The sequence below is a fragment of the Mytilus trossulus genome, chromosome 3, assembly GCF_036588685.1.
Source record: "Mytilus trossulus isolate FHL-02 chromosome 3, PNRI_Mtr1.1.1.hap1, whole genome shotgun sequence".
Taxonomy (NCBI): domain Eukaryota; kingdom Metazoa; phylum Mollusca; class Bivalvia; order Mytilida; family Mytilidae; genus Mytilus; species Mytilus trossulus.
The window spans coordinates 10,029,965-10,052,309 of NC_086375.1; the positions used below are offsets into that span (position 1 = coordinate 10,029,965).

General features: G+C 31.3%; 1 protein-coding gene across 1 annotated transcript; it reads left to right on the top strand.

Annotated features, from left to right (window-relative positions):
- Positions 1 to 1,539: 1,539 nt before the first annotated feature.
- On the top strand, positions 1,540 to 19,253 carry LOC134710122 (translation initiation factor IF-2, mitochondrial-like). Its single transcript, XM_063570329.1, has 18 exons — positions 1,540 to 1,673; positions 2,885 to 3,020; positions 3,947 to 4,009; positions 4,344 to 4,449; positions 6,588 to 6,653; positions 8,503 to 8,623; positions 9,581 to 9,741; positions 10,836 to 11,012; positions 11,832 to 11,881; positions 12,562 to 12,651; positions 13,121 to 13,245; positions 14,045 to 14,123; positions 14,819 to 14,944; positions 15,743 to 15,986; positions 16,492 to 16,629; positions 17,232 to 17,396; positions 18,214 to 18,354; positions 19,024 to 19,253. The coding sequence occupies exons 2-18, from the start codon at positions 2,904 to 2,906 to the stop codon at positions 19,194 to 19,196; spliced, it is 2,142 nt and encodes a 713-aa protein (XP_063426399.1). The 5' UTR covers positions 1,540 to 1,673; positions 2,885 to 2,903; the 3' UTR covers positions 19,197 to 19,253.
- The last annotated feature ends 3,092 nt before the right edge of the window (positions 19,254 to 22,345 follow it).

Consider the following 22,345-nt stretch of genomic DNA (forward strand, 5'->3'; position numbering starts at 1 on the left):
TAAATTTCGCCGTTCCGTCAGATCCCGTTTTATCCCGGGAATATTTTTTTTCAAATTTAACGGAAAATCCGGGACACTCTGGTTCACTTTTTCTCTTGTTTAGTTTGAAGCATATCGCTATTGTATAAATCTATGTAATAATTAAGGAGTTTGATAGTGTTTATTGTCCTTTAACTGTTGAAATTGTTAATCTTACAATTTTGAAAAAGAAGTTACCCACATCCGAAAATAAAGTTACGGACAGTCTGATTATTTTTAACTTATAAGTTACGGACATCTTATGCATTTTTTAAAAGTTGGCCTTGCGCTAAAGTGAAGTCAAAATTAACGAATTTGAAGTGATGGTAGGTGATTTCTTTATTCAAAAATCCTATCAATATTTACATAGATCATGAAAAACGTTGCAAAAAGTATATTTCGTATCAACTGTCATCTCAACGAGTTTAGAGTCCGCCATCTTGGGCTGTGGGTAACTTAAGTTACCCACGGCCGTTTAAGCACAAATGAATATCGGATTCATTTTTTATCTTTGAAATTTTTTAGTAAATCATGAACTGTTTTGAGATTTTTTGGTAACTACGTAAGACTGTTGAATCAGGATAGGGTTCTTCATTTCTGTACCATTTTCCCGTCAATTCTTTATAAATTGTGCCTTATTCTTTCCCTTATCTTTATTTTTTGCCTGGGTTTCTCTTTTCATAATATTTTAACCCATTCTTCTGTCCACATGATGTATTCTGTAAACCCTATCTCTGAAATCATTGACGTTACTGGGTCGATGCCTCTGCTGGTGGACGTTTCGTCCCCGAGGGTATCACCAGCCCAGTAGTCAGTACTTCGGTGTTGACATGAATTATAAGAATATCAATTATGTGGTCATTTTTTTTATAAATTTCCTGTTTACAAAACTTTGAGTATTTCGAAAAACTAAGGATTTTCTTATCCCAGGCATTTGATTACCTTAGCCGTATCTGGCACAACTTTTTGGAATGCTCTTCAACTTTGAATTTGTTTGGTTTATAACTATTTTGATATGAGCGTCACTGATGAGTCTTATGTATACGAAACGCGCGTCTGGCGTACAAAGTACCTTTGATAACTATTTACGGGCACCACTGAGTCGATGCCTCTGCTAGTGGATGTTTCGTCCCCGAGGGTATCACCAGCCCAGTAGTCAGCACTTCGGTGTTGACATGAATATCAATTATGTGGTTTTTTTTTATAAATGTTCTGTTTACAAAAATTTGAGTATTTCGAAAAACTAAGGATTTTCTTATCCCAGGCATAGATTACCTTAGCCGTATTTGGTACAACTTTTTGGAATTTTGGATCCTCAATGCTCTTCAATTTTGAATTTGTTTGGTTTATAACTATTTTGATATGAGCGTCACTGATAAGTTTTATGTAGACGAAACGTGCGTCTGGCGTACACAATTACAATCCTGGTACCTTTGATAACTATCTTATTCAGTCTGAAATCACGGTAGTATTGAAACACGGAACTGATGAAGTCCGATGTAGGTTTGGTAATTACTCATCCATTCAAGATGTCTGCGCCCATCAAATATTTTTTGGCAGACGATCCTCAGGTCTTATTCAAGATACTTAGAATAAAAGGATAAGAATGAGTCAATTTCTTTGAATTTAAACATAATTCTCCCTTTAGACGTAAGGTAAAACATTAATAAATGCAGAAAAGTAATGAATACATTTACGTTTCTTTCATCGCCAAAAATAAGTGCACCGGTGCATATGATTGCATTGTCTTATTGATCGTGTTTAATTGATGCATGTCTGTGCATTTAAGACAATTTCCTAAAAGAAACATTTAACAGAACAACATTTCTTCAACTTATACAATTTTAAATCTTTATAATAAAATGTTGTCTTTACTTTCATTGACTTTTTTACATTTTTGTTGGTCTTTAACAAAGTTATAAAATCAAAACTGGGACAACATCTGTGTCCAATGTACACATTCCCCGATTATTTAAGGAAACTTTTAACATGTAATCAAACATACATTTGACCTTGAAAAATCCAATTGCATATATGTTGCCATCTTCTTATATCTGCTTATAATACATGTAGGTTATATGACATTTGGCAGTCGTCAGAGGCCAGTCTGGTGTTAAATTAGATTGAGCCTAGACTTAACTACGCAATATAATAATATGAGGCAGGCATTACCTGTAAATGGGGACGAAGTCTGTATGAACTTTTTTTTTTGTAACTTAAATATTTGTTAAAGAAAAGAAACGAAAATACTGTATTGTTTCCGATTTTGGTTCTGTTGTTAGGGATTTTAGTTGTGACATTAATTAAGTTATGACGTCATATGCAATGTAAACAAAGAGACGCTATCATCAGGTAACGTTATTTCATATAAACTTAGGAATTATTAAAAATGAAATTGGTATTGCGTTCCTTCCTATTTTATACTAGACTGATAAATATATATATTTTACTCAAAGTTTCATACAAACGAGACCGGAAAAAGGAAGTACATTGTAGATTTCTGCGCAGATGCTGAAATTCAAAACTTTACATAAAAAAGATTGAACTATTTTGAGTTCATTAGTACAATGAAAATTTGGGAAAATTTTCCCCGATTCTTTTTTTTTTTATTTTTCTACTGTTAATGGGGACTTTGTTTCAATAATATATGCTGATGCATATTTAAGAGTTCATGCATTGTAAATAAAATTGTTTATTTTAGACATTATAGTGGATATATGTTTAAGTGTGTTATAAACATTGTGATAAATCAAATATCATACAAAAATGTGATTTAAGTCAAATACATGTAGGTGAATATGGATTTTTCAGCTAATGCCCTGTTAATAACTAAATCAATTTACTATACTGATATCTTTTATTTCAGATTATTTGTAACTATTGAAATGAGTTGTCGACTGTTAATTCAACGTGTGCAGCTCTTGTATTCTATGAAGTCTCCCAGTCATACATGTATTTGTGGAACTATCAATAGGAAATTCCATCTTGCTGGAGCATTAAATGTAAGGAATGAAGATATTTTTTTGGTCAAAAATTATTAACTTAAAACTTTGAGACAGTTTTGAAGTTTTTTGAGATTTTAGGATATCTTTGCACCCTGTTTTGTGTTTGTTTGAATTTTTTAATTCATAAATTGAAATTCTAAAATTGAGCAATAATTACCATTATTTGATTGATTGTTGATTAGGTTATATATATTCTAAAGATGATTGATTATTTGTTGTTTTGCCATATTTATCTTTAAAGTCATAAGAAACGAGTGACCGGTGAAAAATAATGTTCTTCCAATTCTTGAACCAATGCATACAAACATCATTAACTTAGTCTTCTGTGCACGAATTTATCCTTTTTTTTCGTGTAAATTTCGTATAATCGTCAATTTTTTTTTTCAATCTGTCAGTGTTGTTGTGAAAATATGGCAGGTAATTAAAGTTTGTGATTTGACGCTGAAGTTTAATGATTGTCACCTGTTCGTCAACAATAGACAAAAAATCAACAAAAAACATGCAAATTGAGCACATGTTTAACATGTAAATTCAGATAATAGTTTATTTTAAGGACATCCATTGTGTATTGTGATCACCAGATTTTTACGAGATGGGTCACACTGAGGTCACTTTGCATATGGAAAATATGTTGGGGAATTGCTTCCTGGAAAGTAAACTTCTTCTAAATATGAATAAATTAAACAATTTTCTTCAGAAAAAAGTTTTATAATGAGAACTATCCATTGAGTTATAAAAAAACATATGCATTATTTTTTTTGATTTGAGGTTTCTGATGACTTTAAAACAAATATTGAAAGTGATTCAGTACAACAAAAAATCTTTTTGGTGTATCATTGAAGGATTTATTCATACATAGTAATATTATGATACAATAAATGAATTTAAAAGTAGTACTTACGATGTTTTTTGTTTTGTTTCAGGGATCTGCTCCTGTGAAAGGTAGAACCAAAACTTTTGAGGAAGCTCAACAGGATCTTCAGAAGGTAAAACTCAATATAAAAATGGACATAATGGCAATGTGATATTATAATTGCTAATGAGACGACTATCCATAAAAAAGGCCCTTAAACATTTGTTAAATGACCTATTTCAGAGGGACAGTCTGCAGTTTATAAAACTGAAACTATAATTTCATGAAAATCTATGCATAAAAATGATAAATTAGTTATGAGGAAAAACAGGAAAATTTTGACTTAACTACAGGTAGTTTCAATTTAATAACTGTAACAACTTAATGTCTAAAGCTTGTGGCAATTATTTCATGCATAATAAAGGATGCTGCTTCTATAGTTTAAATACATATTATATTTGTTTCAGGCGGAGAAAAAAATTGCAAAAAAGAAAAAGACAAAAGTAAAAGTGATACCAATTTACAGAAATATGACAGTGAGTCAAATTGCCAGTCAAACTGGTAGGACTGTAGGTATGTGATCAAAAATTAATTCCCTTGTTTTTAGTTTTGCCAAGTTACATGTATCTCCCTTTTGAGTTCGTACACTTTAAGTGGAGTTGAAAGTTTGTCAAAGTCCTAATTGACAGAGAATTATTGATCTCTTTTATGCTTTGTGACGAGTGAACCAACACCTTCTAACGGAAAAGCTGGTAGAGTAACCAAGATGCATACCGAAGTATGCTGCGGTTGTCTTAAAACCTCATGGAAATATAATATGTAGAGACAACAACATCTTTTATGCTTTGTTATACAATTATCTACTAATGACCATTATAACTTCAGTCATCTGAAAAAATGGGAATTTCCATTAAATTTACCATGGAGTCACTCAGGTTGGTTGATCGCTCACCTTGAACAGTGGTGTAACAGTAAACTACTTACTTTAAATATATTGACTTCTATAGTCCAGTCAAACTATGATTTAACCTCAAACTAATTGCAACAGAAAATATTTTAGTTCTAATCTAAAGCAATATGCCCTTTATATACACAGAAAAAAGTCCTATAAAATCTAACTTGAGGAAAACACAAAATCCACATTTTTAATTTCCTATGGAAATTAACATTGGAAGGTGAGATAACTCTTGCAAAAATAAGTCTTTTTTGGTCAGTTTTTGGTTGTTTTTCTTGAAATTTATGTAAAGTTTGATACTTTGATGGGGTTATAAGTTTGTAATTGACTAAATTATGTCATCTTCTGCTCATGAAATGTACAAAACCAAAGTGTTATGGGTAGTTTAATTTTTTTCGTGTATTTTTCATTCAGGAAATTGCAAATTTGAAGCTTTTTGACCATTTTGAAAAAATAATGTGAAAATTTGGTATTGTTTATATCTGGATATTATACTTTTTCAAAAACTTACTTATCTAAAGAAACTTTAAACCACAAAAAGAAGAATACATGCTTCATCATTTTAATTAAATTTGAGATTCTTAACCTTGACATGTTGAAAAATTCAATAAACGGTCAACTAATGAATTACGAAATCTAGATTATAGCTTGATAAAAGATATGAAAACACCTTTAAAGTTGTTTGTTATACTCTAAAGACCGCTAAAAAATCAAGAATGAATACATTCTGATGAATAGAAGCGGTAAAGTTATAATTTTGTTTCAATTTTTATTGATATTTCTGCCTTTTTTGCAAGAGTTATCTCCCTTTTCAATGCAAATCTCCATAAGAATTTTAAATGGTGATTTTTTTAGTCTTCCTCAAGTAAGATTTTATGGGACTTTTTTCTGTGTATATTTGGGGTATAATGCTAAAGATTAAAACTTAAAAATCTTCTGTTGCAATTACTTTCGGGTTAGGGTCTAATTTATGCTAGATTGACTGGACTACTAGGGAATTTTTTTGAATCTTTGCTGCCTCATTGACCCATACCCAATACCATATTTTTTTCTCTCTCAAAGGCACAAAATTGAGACAATTTATTATCCATAGGTCACTTTAGAGTTCAATTTGCTTTTACTTTTAAATGTTTTCTGCTTTTTGGTAGAAGAAGCAAATATCAGTTTTTATGTCTATAGTTTGACTGAATGTATTACCTTACTTCCATATTCACTGCAAACACACTTTTATGAGATGAATAAGTCATAAAACAATTAACACAACTCTTTGGTAGACTCTAAATGGGTCTCCATAATGCGCCTGAAATGGAAGATCTCAAAAGTTGTTTGTTAACAACAAATCTGAGTATTATCTCTGTGTAGTGATATTGGACATGCATAACATGTTTTTAATTTTAACAAATGACTGAGCTTAGCCATTTGTGGTGACTTGGAAATGTAGAGAACCATAGAATAAATGTTTAAAAACTATGGAGTTATTAAACGTATGCAAAGACTGAAATTTTATGATGTGAGCAGAGGAATTGAGGAAATGGCTACCATAACTGCCTACTTAAAATGAATTGCCCTTCTGTCCCCAAATAAGCACACTGTTGACCAAACTCTTTTATTGCATTAATTAAAAAAGTTTACTACAAAGTTTTGATAATACAACGTTGTAATACTTTTTTTTTGCTGAACAAGTACATGTAATTCAATAGTGTTCTAGTAGAGGTTTTTTTATAGCATAATTTTAATAATACAATTTTTTCTGTAGATAATATTCTAGATGCTATGGAATATGCTAATTCCAGACAAGCATTTCGTGGAGGCAAGACAGAAAGTGAGTGTTAATAGATTTTGTTAATTAGGGCTGTTCCAGAAATGACCATGTCAGATTGTCCACTTTGGGACGAACATTTTGGGAATTAAGATAGCATGAAATGCAATCCGAATCCTATGTTACTGACTTGATATCTAAATCTTCCAAGGATAATCACTACTTTTGATACCCACAAAATATAAGGCATGATCTTAACATTCTATACATCCTATCCATGAATATTTCCAAAAGATTATCAATGAAATATATGATTAGATATTCATGATGGTATACTTGTCACAAATATTACATAATTTGTTTAGTTTATCTTCAAGGGTGTCTTTAACGTGCAAGAGATATGGCTCTCTCTAAACACGGGTCAGCCGTTTATCGTCCCCGTCCGACGGACTATCATCGTTTCCTCAAGACCATACTCGCAAATGATGTCAAGGGAGAGCCGAAAATTGAGTTCCTGAAATTTTCATCCCAAACAGGAATCAAACCAGGAACTTTTGAGTTAGTAGTCCGATGCACTAACCACTACACTACGGCTCTCACGATTTGTGCAAGTTGCAGGAATCTGATATTTATTCTAAAAACAATTGTTAAAAAAATATCAATGATGTCATTGCTCAAGTCCTTTTTTATACGCCCGTCTTTTAGACGGGACGTATTATGGTATACTGTTGTCCGTCCGTCTGTCCGTCCATCTGTCCCTCCGTCGTCCACACTTCGGACAATAACTCAAAAACACTTTCACCAATTTCCATGAAACTTAAGTGAATTGTTTATATCTATTGACGTAAGCTCCCTTTCGTTTTTTTTTAATTTCAGATTTTAAGTTTTGGATTTATGGGGCTTTATACATAAAAAGGGGGGTCCGTCGTCCACGCTTCAAACAATAACTCAAAAACACTTTCACCAATTTCCATTATCTTAAGTGAGTTGTTTATATCTATTGACGTAAGCTCCCTTTTGTTTTTTTTTTAAATTTCAGGTTTTTAGTTTTGGATTTATAGGGCTTTATTCATAAAAAAGGGGGTCCATGGTCCACACTTCGGACAATAACTCAAAAATACTTTCATCAATGTCCATGAAACTTTGTTGAATTGTTTATATCTATTGATATAAGCTCCCCTTCAATTTTTATAAATTTCAGATTTTAAGTTTTGGATTTATGGGGCTTTATTCATAAAAAAAAGGGGGATTTTTAACACTTCGGACAATAACTCAAAAAGGCTTTCACCAATGTCTATGAAACTTTGGTGAGTTGTTTATATCTATTGATGTAAGCTCCCTTTATAAATTTCAGATTTTTCATTTCAGTATTATGAATTTTTATGCTTAAAAAAGGGGGGGATTTCCGATTTTGGGACAATAACTAACACTTTCACAAAATTTTATGCAACTTTGATAAATTGTTTATATCTATTGACATAAGCTCCCTTTCCATTTTTATATATTTTAGATTTTCCGTTTTCTTTTATAAGTAATGAATTTTTATACTTAAAAAAGGGGGATTTTATATATGCAACTTTGGTGAAACTGAGAGCAACGGGCGTATCATTCGCTAAAGCGCAGCCCTTTATTAAAATTGGGGAGTTTTCTTCCTTTGTGTTCATAATTGTCATGATTATACTACAATCAATGTTTTATACAATACAATGTTTAATTTTGCTTCCCACTGATAAATTACAGCAATCTTTTATCCCAAGCACTTTGATTTTTAACACACACCAACTGCAGAAATGAAATAAATTAGAACAAAACTTCCTTTGCATTTTCTTTCAGTCAGTGATGTGTATAAATGTATTCTGTAAACAAATCTTCTATCTGTAAGACTACTGATGTTATTTTCTTTTTCTTTTAGTCACTGATGTGAAAGTTATTCAGAAAACTCTAACATTCCTTGGCTACAGATCACGGATTATAGCTAATCCAGAAATGGTGGTAGCAAAGAAAGAAGAAAATAGTAGAGATATTGAACCACAGTAGGTCTTAATCTTGGTTTGAATGATTTTCTAGAAATTTATTGTAGAGCTACTTGTGAACTCAATAGTTAAATTTGAAAATGGAAATTGTTGGATAAATTAACAAAGTCAACTGTTTTTTTAAAAAGGTGTTTGCTACTGATATTCAAAATAGGTATATTTTGAAAAAAAATGTCTCTTTCGATACATGCTGTATAATGCATGACATTAATAGAGTAGAAAAAATGCATGAAGGTTTGTGTGCTCTTTTTGAGATTTTAGCATTTGAACATTTAGAATGATATTGACAGGAAAATAATTTCTCAGTATTTTTCATATGTAATGCATTGAAAAATAATAAAGTGTAAATTTAAATTTAAAATTTAGATATTTAAATAAGCAAATCAAGATATATAGACATTGCTTAGCTGAGGAAAATGCTAGAGTAATACTAAATATCCCTTCAGGCAGTAAAAGATTCTTCCCAGTTATAAAAACATTTTAAGATTATTATTTACCCATGTATTTCAATATGGCATTTAATTATGTAAATGCAAAAATAATAACTTTTTGTCTGATGTGAAAAATAAAATAAAAATGAAGAGGTTTATTTTATCTTCTTCAATAGCAATACAATTGTTGTATTCTGCTAATGATTTAATAGAGTGAATGGTACAGAAAGAAAACTTGTTGTGTACTGTCATGTCTGTGGATTCATTTATTTTTATAGGTATCAATTTATGTGGATTGAGGAACACTTCCATTTTCTCGGATATTTGATTTTGTGTTTTTTCCAATCATTGCATACAAAACCTTCAGAAAATTTGTAATTTGTTAAACATTGAAATCAATTAAACCTACAAAAGTTGGGATTCAATGAATAATAATGAATCCACACCATAATTGCAGAAGTAACCATTTCTATTAAACTATTTGTCTTGAAATTGCAATTTATCACAAGTATTAAATTTTACATAGGCCCCCACCAGATCCTAGTGTGTTGGTCAGACGTCCACCTATAGTGACCATTATGGGACATGTAGACCATGGTAAAACAACATTACTAGATGCTCTCAGAAATACTAATGTTGTAGCTCAAGAATTTGGAGGAATAACACAACATATTGGTGCATTCTCAGGTATTAAAAATGCTAGTTGATATAACAGTTCCTTGCGTAAAGGTTTAGATCTATGAACAACTTCAGGATGAGATATTGGGCAGTATGATTTTATGTCTGGGACTACAGGTCTCAGGTTTGAGTATATTAAGAGAATTTGTCTATCATTAGGCTTGATATATGATTTTTAGATTTTCATCCCAAAAATTTTCTCAAATTATAAAGAGAGATTTGTCAATTATTTGGCTTGATATATGATTTTTAGATTTTCATCCTTATTCTGCAAAAATTTTCCCAAATCATAAAGAGAGAATTTATCAATTATCGGGCTTGATATATGATTTTTAGATTTTCATCCTTATTCTGCAAAAGAATAAGAAGATGTAAGGTTTTTATTTTTAGTATTTTTGTTGATTTTCCTATTAGCAGAGAAGCTTTAGGAACCTGTAAAGAAGAAGAAATAAAGACAAATCTGAAGCATAAAGGTGCAAAGGATTTTATGAAAAAATAATGTTTGTTAACTTTGTTACCTTTCAGATTGCTATTTTATGAGTATAGAAAATGCAGTTTCTCTTTGCTGCTAAAACTCTTTTTTTCGTAAAATATTACATCCAAAAACAAAAAGTTGATATGCACTGCTATTTTATTCAAAGGTCAAAACATGGCTGTGCAGCAAATTTTCTACATTTACTTATGTAAACTTCTAAGAGTTTTAAAAATATATACATGATATACTAAAATTCTGTACTACCTCTACCTTCAGTTTAGAGTCTTTCACAGACTTCAATATTCCCTACTACCATTTGTTTCTATACTGGTAACATTTCAAAGTTATGTCTCTATGAGATGAAACATAGAGATCATATCTGGGAACCAGTACATAAACAAAACACAATATCTGAATATGATATATTTTCCCAAAAGAGGTTTGGCTTGTGAAACACCTGTATTTACAAAGTGCAACCTCTAGTATTCTTATTACTTATCACACTTTCTAACAAATTTGATATGAATATTTGTATCTTGAAGCAGTTTTGCTAAACAATACACTTTTATCCATAATATTGTATGATGTTCATATTGCTCATTACAATGATACTCATTATTTATTTCAGTAAAAATGTCATCTGGGAATACAATATCCTTCTTAGATACTCCAGGGCATGCAGCATTCTCTCACATGAGGGCACGAGGGGCATCCCTTACAGACATAATAATATTAGTGGTAGCAGCAGATGACGGTTTAATGCCTCAGACTGTGGAGTCCATTCAACATGCCAAATCGGCTGATGGTAATTATTTATTAATATGTAAAGATATACTTTATTCAAAATAAAAGTACAAAATGATTAAATAATGTACACCCGTACTTGCAAAAGTAATATTTTTGGAAGACATTAAGTAAAACTTCTTTTTTTTGCCCCACCTATAATAAAAGAGGGGCATTATGTTTTCTGGTCTGTGTGTCCATTCCACCATTCGTTAGTTAGTTCATTCATTCATTTGTCTGTCCCTCTTCATGTTAAAGTTTTTGGTCAAGTTAGTTTTTGATGAAACTGAAATCCAATCAACTTGAAACGTAGTACTGGTACACATGTTTCTTATATCATCTTTCTAATTTAAAAGCCAAATTAGACTTTTGACCCCAATTTCACGGTCCACTGAACATAGAAAATGAAACTGTGAGTTTCAGGTTAAAGTTTTTTTGGTCAAGGTAGTTATTGATGAAACTGAAGTCCAATCAACATGAAACTTAGTACACATGTTTCTTAGGATATGATCTTTCTTATTTAAAAGCCAAATTAGTCTTTTGACCCCAACTTTACGGTCCACTGAACGTAGAAAATGAAACTGCGAGTTTCAGGTTAAAGTTTTTGGTCAAGGTAGTTTTTGATGAAGTTGAAGTTCAACCAACTTGAAACTTATTACAAATGTTCACTATGGTATGATCTTTCCAATTTTAATGCCAAATTATTTTTTACCCAATTTCATAGTCCATAGATCATTGAAAATTATATTGTTCATATTATAAGCCACTGTATGAATATTCATTCCATACCTATACAACAACTATGAAGAATATTTAATCATTAACTTGATTTTGTTTTCAGTTCCTTTAATTGTTGCAATAAATAAAATGGACAAGCATACAGCTGATGTTGTAAGTTAGTTTTATATATATAAGATTGAGAATAGAAATGGGGAATGTGTCAAAGAGATAACAACCCGACCATAGAGCAGAAAACAGCTGAAGGCCCCCAAAGGGTCTTCAACACAGTGAGACAATCCTGCACCAAGTGTGCCTTTATCGAAACATTTGAAATTTGAAAATACTTTTATGATCATCAAACACATACTGTAATATAAGGCTCTTACTTATCTTAAATTATCTGTTCAATAACTTCAGTCTAGCCATAACAAAAATATGAGACAACTGAGCTATATCCTGATCAGTTTTGCCATAACAAAGATTTGAGGCTTTTGTGCAATTTCCTGATTATTATTATCATTTTTCATTAATTCTTCTTTGATTACTGTAAATTCATAAAAATGGGAAAAATGTGAGAGCGTTATAATCGCAATAATTTAAACAGGCATTTTGAAATTTTTTATATGATTTTTCTCAATATTGCAAAAAAATTTAGATAGCGTTAAATTTTGGTGTAAATTCACACATTCTTAATTATAATGCCCACATTAATTTCTAAATTTACAATATACATTCTGTTATTTTCTATTGTGAGAGTAGCTTTGATTGCTGAACCAGTATCAAGTAATTAAGGGTTTGGACATTAGTGTTCCTTTAAGTTCCATGAATAAATTTCTCTTTTATTAAATTAGGAAGGCACAGAGCAAATGTTGTTACAACATGATGTTATACCAGAAAAGTTTGGAGGAGACGTACAATGTGTTCCAATATCTGCTTTGAAGGTAAATACAATGTGTTCCAATATCTGCTTTGAAGGTAAATACAATGTGTTCCAATATCTGCTTTGAAGGTAAATAGCATAACATTGTGTTCCAATATCTGCTTTGAAGGTAAATAGCATAACATTGTGTTCCAATATCTGCTTTGAAGGTAAATAGAATCAGTACATTTTAGCCTTGATTATTTTGGGAAATATTGTACAGATGCTTAAAAGATCAACTGAATTGAAAATTTCAGGTGTTTTTTTTTTAATGTATAAATGTAAAGTAACATGTTTCCTTGCATTTTCAGCCTGCCCTTTTCAGTTTTTAAAAAAACCCATTAAAACATGGCTACTGGCCAGTAATTAAATCATTTTGTCAAAGGGTACAGATGAATTAACTGTGGAAAAGTACACAGGCCAAAAATAACTACCAGGTATTTAATACTGTAGAAATTCTGAATATAGATAATCTCTGGCATCCTTTGTAGGGAACAAACCTGCAGCAATTACAAGAGGCAGTGATTACTCTAGCAGAACTGATGGACCTTAAAGGTGATCCTGTTGGTAATGTGGAAGGCAGAGTGATAGAAAGTAGATTGGTAACAGGCAAAGGGTAAGTCGAATGTAGAAATTGTATTGTAGTTTAGTTTAGTTTAAACGTATTTGTTTATAGTGGATTGGGAAACAAGTTTTGCAACTTATATTAATCCCTTTCCACTTTGCAGGTGCAAGGCCTTGTAGTGGCATTAACCTGCTCTTTTCGAAATCTACAAGGGTGTCTTTAAGGTGCAAGAGAAATGTCTTTTTCTTATCACAGGTCAGCCATTTATCATTCTCTTCCGACAGACTATCATCATTTCCTCAAGACTATAATCGCGAATGGTGTCAAGGGAGAGCCGAAAATTCAGTCCCTGAAAATTTTATCCCGAACAGGAATCGAACCAGTAATCTTTGTGTCAGTAGTCCGATGCACTAACCACTACACCTTGGCTCTTGTAATGTTTATTGTATTGTAGACGATTCTTTTATTTTCGAGGGTATTTGAGCATTCTATTCAAAGCTATACTTATTATATATGCATTCACCTCTCATCAACTTCCTGTGTTCTAAAATTTATTCTTACACAAAGTGACCATGTTTTAACCATTTATACATTTTGTCAGGAACTATGCATCAGAGATTTCTTGAAATTTGATATTGAAAAATGGATATGTATGAAATACTAGTCACAAATTTTCTTTGGAATTACAAATCATACCTTCCTGAAATTTGAAGCAAGCGTATGAGCATGCAATACAATGGGGTTCCAATCACATCCCTTACCTATAAAAATTTTCGATTATCAATACTATAGCAGATGTATCATTATTTAGCAACAGCTCATAATATACCATGTTAACTTATTTTTTCAGGAAAGTTGCTACAGTAATTATAGAAAGAGGCACACTGAAAAAAGGAAATTTGCTTATCGCAGGGACTTCTTATGCAAAGGTATATTTACTTAATGTTTAAATTCATTATGGCTGGTGGCAAAATAGCAAAACTCTGCATCATTAAGATTGACTTGTCAATAAGTTTATTGAGGGGGATAGGACCTTGATCAGGACTCCGGGATAGGGTGTTTTTAAGCCCAGGATTTCGGGATTGACCCTTTTGGGATCTGGAATTCTTATTTTTGAATTTCTGGACCTTGGGATTTCATGATTTTGTGTTTTTAAGCCCGGTATTTCGGGATCAGGACCCCTCCGATCCCCCCTCTTTATTGGATGTTTTTTTTATTGAAAAAAAAGTTAAAAAAATATTTGGGCCTTGGTGGCCAATTGGTGTAAGAAGTTCACTATTCTGTCAATACAGAGGTTTTGAGATCAAACCCTGCATAAGGTGCAATTTATTTTTCTTCAGACTGTCAGTTGTTCTCTCCTGATAGTATGGCTTCTTCCGCTGGAAAACCCTTATCTCCATGATATTGCTAAATGTGCTAAACTTGGTGCTAAAAACATAAAATCAATCAATCAAATAATAATTGAACAACTAACTTATTTTTAAATTTCCTAGAAATCAAGCCATGCTTTTGTAAAAATCTATATCTTTTGATGGAGAATTGTATAAATGGCATAACAATGTTTTCACTTCCCTTAACACTCAAATTTTATTCCTCAATTTATGTGATGTTTCTTGTTTGACAGGTACGTGGTATATATTCTGACAAAGGAAGTCAGCTGAAGGAGGCTACATTGTCTTCTCCTGTTGAAGTGACGGGTTGGAAAGAATTTCCATCAGCTGGGGACCAGGTATTACAAGCACAGTCTGAGGTTTGTATCATATTTTTGTTAGGGCTATTCCATAATAAAGGATGTGGGGTGTAGTTTACATTATAATGGAATAGCCGTAAGAAATTTATTTTTTATTTCTAGGGCTTCATTCACTCCATATCTTTTCCAGCTAATATTTAACAGTTTTAATTTCTTTAAGGAATGACTGTAATATTTTTTCTGTCTATGAAGAAATAACATAAAAAATACGTAGCGAGTTATTTAACAGTGTGCAACACATTTTTTATGTTATATCGAATAGACAGAAAAAATATTGCTGTCATTTCTTATAATCTAATTTTAAATTCCATTTTAAACCATTTTAAACAATGAAAAAAAGTTGATGACGTCACAGTCACATGACTAAATTATGTCTATGGGCTGATAACAAAATAACTTCAACCAATCAGAAGAAGTGTTACATCCCAAATTAAATTATTTACTATTAAATTTGTACCAGCATTTAATAAAAACCTAATTGAGCAGTGCTACTCCTAAGGTAGCAGAATAACTTATATACAGTCAAGAAATAACTTTAAAAGACATTTCAATTTTGATTGCTTTACAGCAAGTCCCTATAGGTTTTGTGTTGTTGCAAATAGAAAAAAACTTCATCTGCTTTTTTCATTTGATGAGTAAAATCATCTGTGTGATTTATGCCATATTTATCTTAAACTATACTTTTTCCACATTTTTTTATTCAAGCGTCACTAATGAGTCTTTTGTAGACGAAACGCATGTCTGGCTTAAGTGTAAAATTTTGTTTCTGGTATCTATGATGAGTTTGTTTATTTATAGAAACAGATAAAAGAGGCAATAGATTGGAGAAATTCATTAAAAATGGAAGAGAAAATGGAGACAGATCAAGAAGCCATCAATGAAAAAAGAGAAAAACATGATGCAGAATATAAAAAACAATTGCAATTAAGACAATCATTAGGGAGACGAGAGTATAATTTTGTATTAAAAACAATTAAACCGAACAGAGCTAAAGAAAAGGAAGTTCATCATGAAGGACCATCACTGTCTATTGTATTGAAAGGTGGGGTTAATTTATATAATTTCATGGAATTTTAAAAGGTAATACAACCAAATAAAAATATTATGTGTTTATTCTCGACCTTACTTAAATTATTCATTTTCAAAAGTACATAAATGAAAGGTATACAAATAAAGAGCTGTGCTATGATTGCCAATCAGAAAATTACCCGCCAGAAACTGGAAGATGATCAGAAGTTATATGGTATTTGAAAGCTTTAAAATGCTGAAACAGCAAAAAATGTGAAACAATATAAGAGAAAACAAGTCTGACTCATTCTGAAGAAAATAGATAGAAAAAGAACTGTTGACCATTCTTCTCCTTTCTTGATAATTTTAGAAACCTATTTTTCTCTATACATATATTCTTATGACACATTCCCCCCCCCCCCCCCCCCCCCCCCCATCCCCCTAAGGTGATGTAAATGGCTCTTTAGATGCAATACTCAATACACTAGATACATATATAATATTCTTATAACAATTTTTTTTCTTTATTTTTCCCTTAGGTGATGTGGATGGCTCTATAGATGCAATACTCAACACACTAGATACATATAAATCACAGATATGTCGATTAAGTGTTCTTCATCATGGAGTAGGTGAAGTAACCATGAGTGATATAGACAATGTAAAATTGTTTGATGGTAATTATGTTAAGCTGATATATGGACTATTAAGATATAAGTAAAATGTTCATGCTTTTTTCCGTTGGTTAAGAAGTTTTCGAATATAGGCAGACGACAGAAAGTCACTTTTGTGTTCTTGGTTTCCTTATTTTTTACGTAGTCTGTAAAGATTTTTGTTTATTTAATTCTAATTTTCCACCTTCATTGCAGCCTAGTTTATGGATTCACTACCAAGAATTTTATCACATGTTTGTTGTACATTTCTACCCTCTTTCAAATCAGTACTGATCAGCTACATGATAAAATTGATTGTTCTACTTTAGGTAAATTCAGTACTGTCAGATTAAAAAGTTAGCAATATTTGTAATAAAGGGTCTTGAAGGAAAATTAATTTATTTTGACAATCTTCTACCATAAAATAGTGAAGCAGTATAAAGGGAGGTAAACATCAATAAAACAGCAACCCAATAACACAAATAACCAAAAACATCTAGAGGTCATCCATTCTACAGTCTTTATCAACTGTTTCATAAGAAAATGTGATTGAATTATTGTTAATAAAAAGGCAGCATAATTTCATATTTTGCAGAATTTTTTTAAAAATCTTATTTTTTATTTAGGTGAAATATTTGCTTTTAATGTGCCAGTCTCTGAAACTGTGAGGGAACATGCCAAACTTAATAATGTTGTGATACATGAAGACAATGTAATATATAAACTGTTTGATAATCTAGTCGATAGCTTGTCCAAAAGGTTGCCATTGAGAGAGGAACAGGAAATTATGGGTAAATATTTACAGCTTAAAGGAATGAAACTGCTAATTCATAGCCCCATTACTGTAAACCAACTTATTTTTGCGGATACTTTATTTCGCGTTTAGCCCTTTCAAGTCCATTTCGCGGCAATTTAATTTCGCGGTTTTCTAATTAACTTGATGTTGTTTAATATGGAAAGATCCAAGTTTTACATATTCGCGACGATTTAACTTCGCGATATTTTTCTACTCGCGAAAATAAATCGCTTGCAAAAATTAGTTGGTTTATAGTATATTGCTTTCTATGTTAAATTCTTTAATATCAAGCTTTCATAGCAAAACCTATGAATAAACAGTAAAAATAAGTTGCAATTATTGGCTTCAGTCAAAAGATCAGTATGAGGAACAAAAACAACGGAAAATTAATAAAAAAACAACTTTATGGTATGATTGCCAATAACTCTCCACAAGAGACCAAATGACACAGAAATTAACAACTATAGATCACTGTACTGCCTTCAACAATGAGCAAAGCCCATACCACATAGTCGGCTATAAAAAGCCCCAAAATGACAATGTAAAGAAATTAAAACAAGAAAACTAACAGCCTAATGAATATACAAAAAAAATAATGAAAAACAAATATGGGACACATAAACAAACGACAACCCCTGAATTGCAGGTTCCTGACTTGGGACAGGCACATACATACAGAATGTGCCTGGGTTAAATGTGTTCTCTCAGACTAAGTTATCAATCAGTACATGATTGGTGGCAAATTCAATTTATTAAACACATAACTTCTTGTATAATTATTATTTATTGTGTTTATTTTTTGTATCTTTCAGGTGAAGCCACAGTAATGGATTCATTTAATGTATCTTTTAAAAAGAAGCCAATGAGAATAGCAGGCTGTCGTGTTACAAGTGGAGTTCTTCAGAGAAAGCATAAGTTTAGAATAATTAGGGAAGAGGAGGAAATATATAATGGTAAATGAATATTCATTTAAAAAGAAATAAAATTACTTTTACCGGTAGTTACATTAAGGAGGGTTAACTTTATACCATTATATTTATAGTCCATATTCAGAGAGAAGTGCATTGTTTATGTACTTCAATTAAGGTAGCAACCAAAACACACAAGAAATCTAAAAATAACACTGATATAAAATTGTTTTAGGAAAAATATTAGATTATCAAAGACCAGCCATCAACACTAAATTCTTTACAGGATAAAAACACTAGGGACTGCTCATCAATACCTTACATTGGACCAAGTAATGGCAGCTTGAATTTGCCACAATGGGTAGATGTAAATTATTGTGGATTGAGATTTTGCCAATGTTGCAAATTTAAAAATATATCAACATGTCATTTGCCTATAGGCAAAATATTGAATATTAGAAATTCTTGATTTTACAGTTTTGACAAGTAGTTCCAATAAGTAACGCACTAAGTTTGGTGTGTGGAAGAAAAAAAAATTTATACACTGATCAACTCTTTTGCTGAGCTGATAGAGAGGGAAGCAAATTCATTCAGCCAGAAAAACTTAAATAAAACTGCTACTGTAATCAAAGCTCTTCAAAATTTCAACACAAACTGTCAGTCGCAATATATGACACTTTTTATATTCTGATTGAGTAATATTTTTCTTTTCAGGTCCTATTGTGTCTTTAAAACATCATAAATCTGAAGTAGAAACAATAAAACAGGACTCTGAGTGTGGATTATCTATATCAGACAATGAAATTAAATTTGAAAGAGGAGATGTGATAATCTGTTATAGAAACTATACAGCAGAACAAACGTTAGACTGGACGCCAGGATTTTAATATAGATATGCATTTAATGTTGATAATTTGTCATAATTTATAAAAAATTTAAATCTGCAGTTTTAGATTTATTGAAAGAGATTCAGGGTACATGCCAATATTACAACAATCAAACAATACAAGAAAGAAAGAAAAAAAGAAGTTTAAGACTTTAAAAGATCTATATAAAATATTTAACAATGAAAAAGTGAGCTGACTGCCAACTTAATAAACTCATCATAGATACTAGGATTAAAATTTTATATTTACGCCAGTTGAAGGTTTCGTCTACAAAAGACTCATCAGTGATGCTCGAATCAAAAGATGTTTAAAAGGCCAAATAAAGTACGAAGTTAAACATGTTGAAGAGTTTTGAGGACCAAAAATTCATAAAAGTAGTGCCAAAATAGTTCCGAGTGTAGACAAGATATGAAAAAATTGATTGATTACTGTGGATTCATTATTATTTGTTGGACCCCAATTTTCATTGATTTCTTGGGTACAGTTAATCCACAAAATTAAATGTTCAACAAATGATGAATTTTCTATAGGTTTGTATGCAGTCGTCAGCAAAAACAGGAAATCATATAGTCATGAATATGCAAGTTTTCCTGAATCCATGAATAATTGGTACCCACGAAATAAATGAATCCACAGTTATCTGTTTATTGTCACTTTCATCAATTGCTTTATCATGGGACTTGTTTTTATTGATGATGGAAACCAACTTTTTGTATAAAATAGGAAATCCTAGTCAATTAAGATTATAGGTGAATGCAGCTGCCAGAATCTCAATGTTGACAGGCTAGTTAGTAATCACTGTAAATGATCTACAACTCAGTCACTGTGACAAAATTGATAGAAGATTACCAAATATCTGCTTTAAAGTATAAAGATAAACCTCTTTAGATATATAGGGTTAAACAACTTTGAACTAACTTATCATCATGAGCCAGGGTTAAAAGAGAAGTTTTCTGTTCTCAGAGTCCTCATTTTGACTCAAAGTGCAATAGTGACTTTGAGATGAAGAACCGTGATAAAAATGCAGTTCTTTTACTTTTTAGCTCACCTGGAGAAAACAGCCTAGGCGAGCTTTTCTCATTACTTGGTTCTGTTGTTGTCGTCTGTTAAGTTTTACAAAATTCTTCTCATCTGAAAATAAATCCAAACTTTGCATAAATCATCCTTAGGAGATCTAGTTTCACCAAATGGATCTGATGACCTTCCCAATCAACCAAACAGAATTATCTTAACTTTTACCAAATTTTCATGATTTACTGATATAAAGGTACTTGTTGGATCTCAAAGAATTTTAACATAAACTGAGTCATAATCGGCATAGCAGGCAGGACATTTCACTGTGTGCTGTCCCAATGTGAATCAATACCCTGACTTCAAAACTTTGAACAGTCTTTTTTACTTTAGGTGTTTAATTATGTATGAATGCATGGTACACACTCCATTCCTGTTTTCATTCAAAATTTCACATGGTTTGTTTGGTTTACTGTTACTCCTCCTACAGATGTCAAGCTATAACTTACATGTTATACACATTTATGTACATAAAACCAAGGATGTTCATATTATCAGTTTTTTCTTCAAATTTTTCACAATTTATAGACTTGAATTTAGTAATTTTTTGTGTATTTTGGGGATTAAATGTTTGTCCAGAAAACTTCTTTTAGTTTTCAAGATCAAACTTTTACATTGTGCAGAGTATTTTACATATATTTATGGTGTGTATATTACCAGAACTTTGATTTACTCTAAATTTTCCTCAAATGACAAGATTTATCTCTAAATTAAAAAAAAAAAAAGAAAAAAAAAGGTCCAGTAATTTACAGTTATCCTTGTCTAGTTGTATTAGGATGTTAGAACTTGTAATCAAAATCTTCATATAATTATATAGATATAAATAAATATGACAGCAACCAATGACAAAATAGTTAAAACCAAATTCCTAAGCAAGGTTCATGTACATATTGTGGAGTAAAACTAGTCTTTCTTTTTTTTAGATCTCAACTCTCCCCTTTAATATTATCACAATTAGTGGAATAAATAAATTTCCATTAACGACTGTAATAAACACCAGTTCAGGAAAGAATTTTAAAACTCTATGGTGACGGTATAATAGATAGCAATTGTATACAAAACAATAAAATCAATACAATATCAATAAAGAATAAAATTAAGAATATGGAAATGGGGAAAGTGTCAAAAGAGACAACAGCCCTACCATAGAGCAGAATGATTGAATATCTGTAAAGATCAATTCATTGATTGCATATTGCTTGATTGTTGAATGTCCAGTTGCAATTACTTCATGCATACACGCTTTATAACATGCTGTCCATAATTTACATCAGTGAATGTACTTCCAATAAGATTTCATACAGCAACATCACCAAAAGACTGAACATGATCTTGTTAAATATCCAGAATAAACAAGAAAGAAATTCTTGGTGCAGAAATTACAAATAATAAGTACTTTAAAATATAAATATTCAAACTTAGTCTTGTACGACTAAAACAAACAACAGAAGGAATCAAAATGATTGCACAATAACAAAATAATGAAGCAAAAATGAAAATCATGACCTAAAAACTATAGATGAGAGATATACATCATAGGAATATAGCTGCAAAGAGAACAAAAAATAAAAACCAAATTTATATCTAAATGATCCTTTATATAACTTCATGTATGCAATACCATGATTTAAAATGCCAAGTGGTATCAAGGATGACATATATTATGAATGTCTGTGATTAAAAGGTAGGTTTAAAACCCACAGTCCCTAAAGAGAGGAAAAAGACACAATTTCGATTTCACCCCGCCACATTATTTATATATGTGCCTGTCCCAACTCAGGAATCTGTAATTCAGTGGTTGTCGTTTGTTTGTGTGTTCCATATTTGTTTTTTGTTCACTTTTTTACTTAAATAAGGGCGTTGGTTTTCTTGTTTGAATTGTTTACATTGTCTTATCTGGGCCTTTTAAAGCTGACTGTGCAGTATGGGCTTTGCTCATTGTTGAAGGCCGTACCTTGACCTATAGTTGTTAAGGTTTGTGTCAATTTGGATTTTTGTGGATAGTTGTCTCATTGGCTGTGTGAATCATACCACATCTTCTTTTTTATACAATCTGGAAATAGAGTGATAACTTTTTA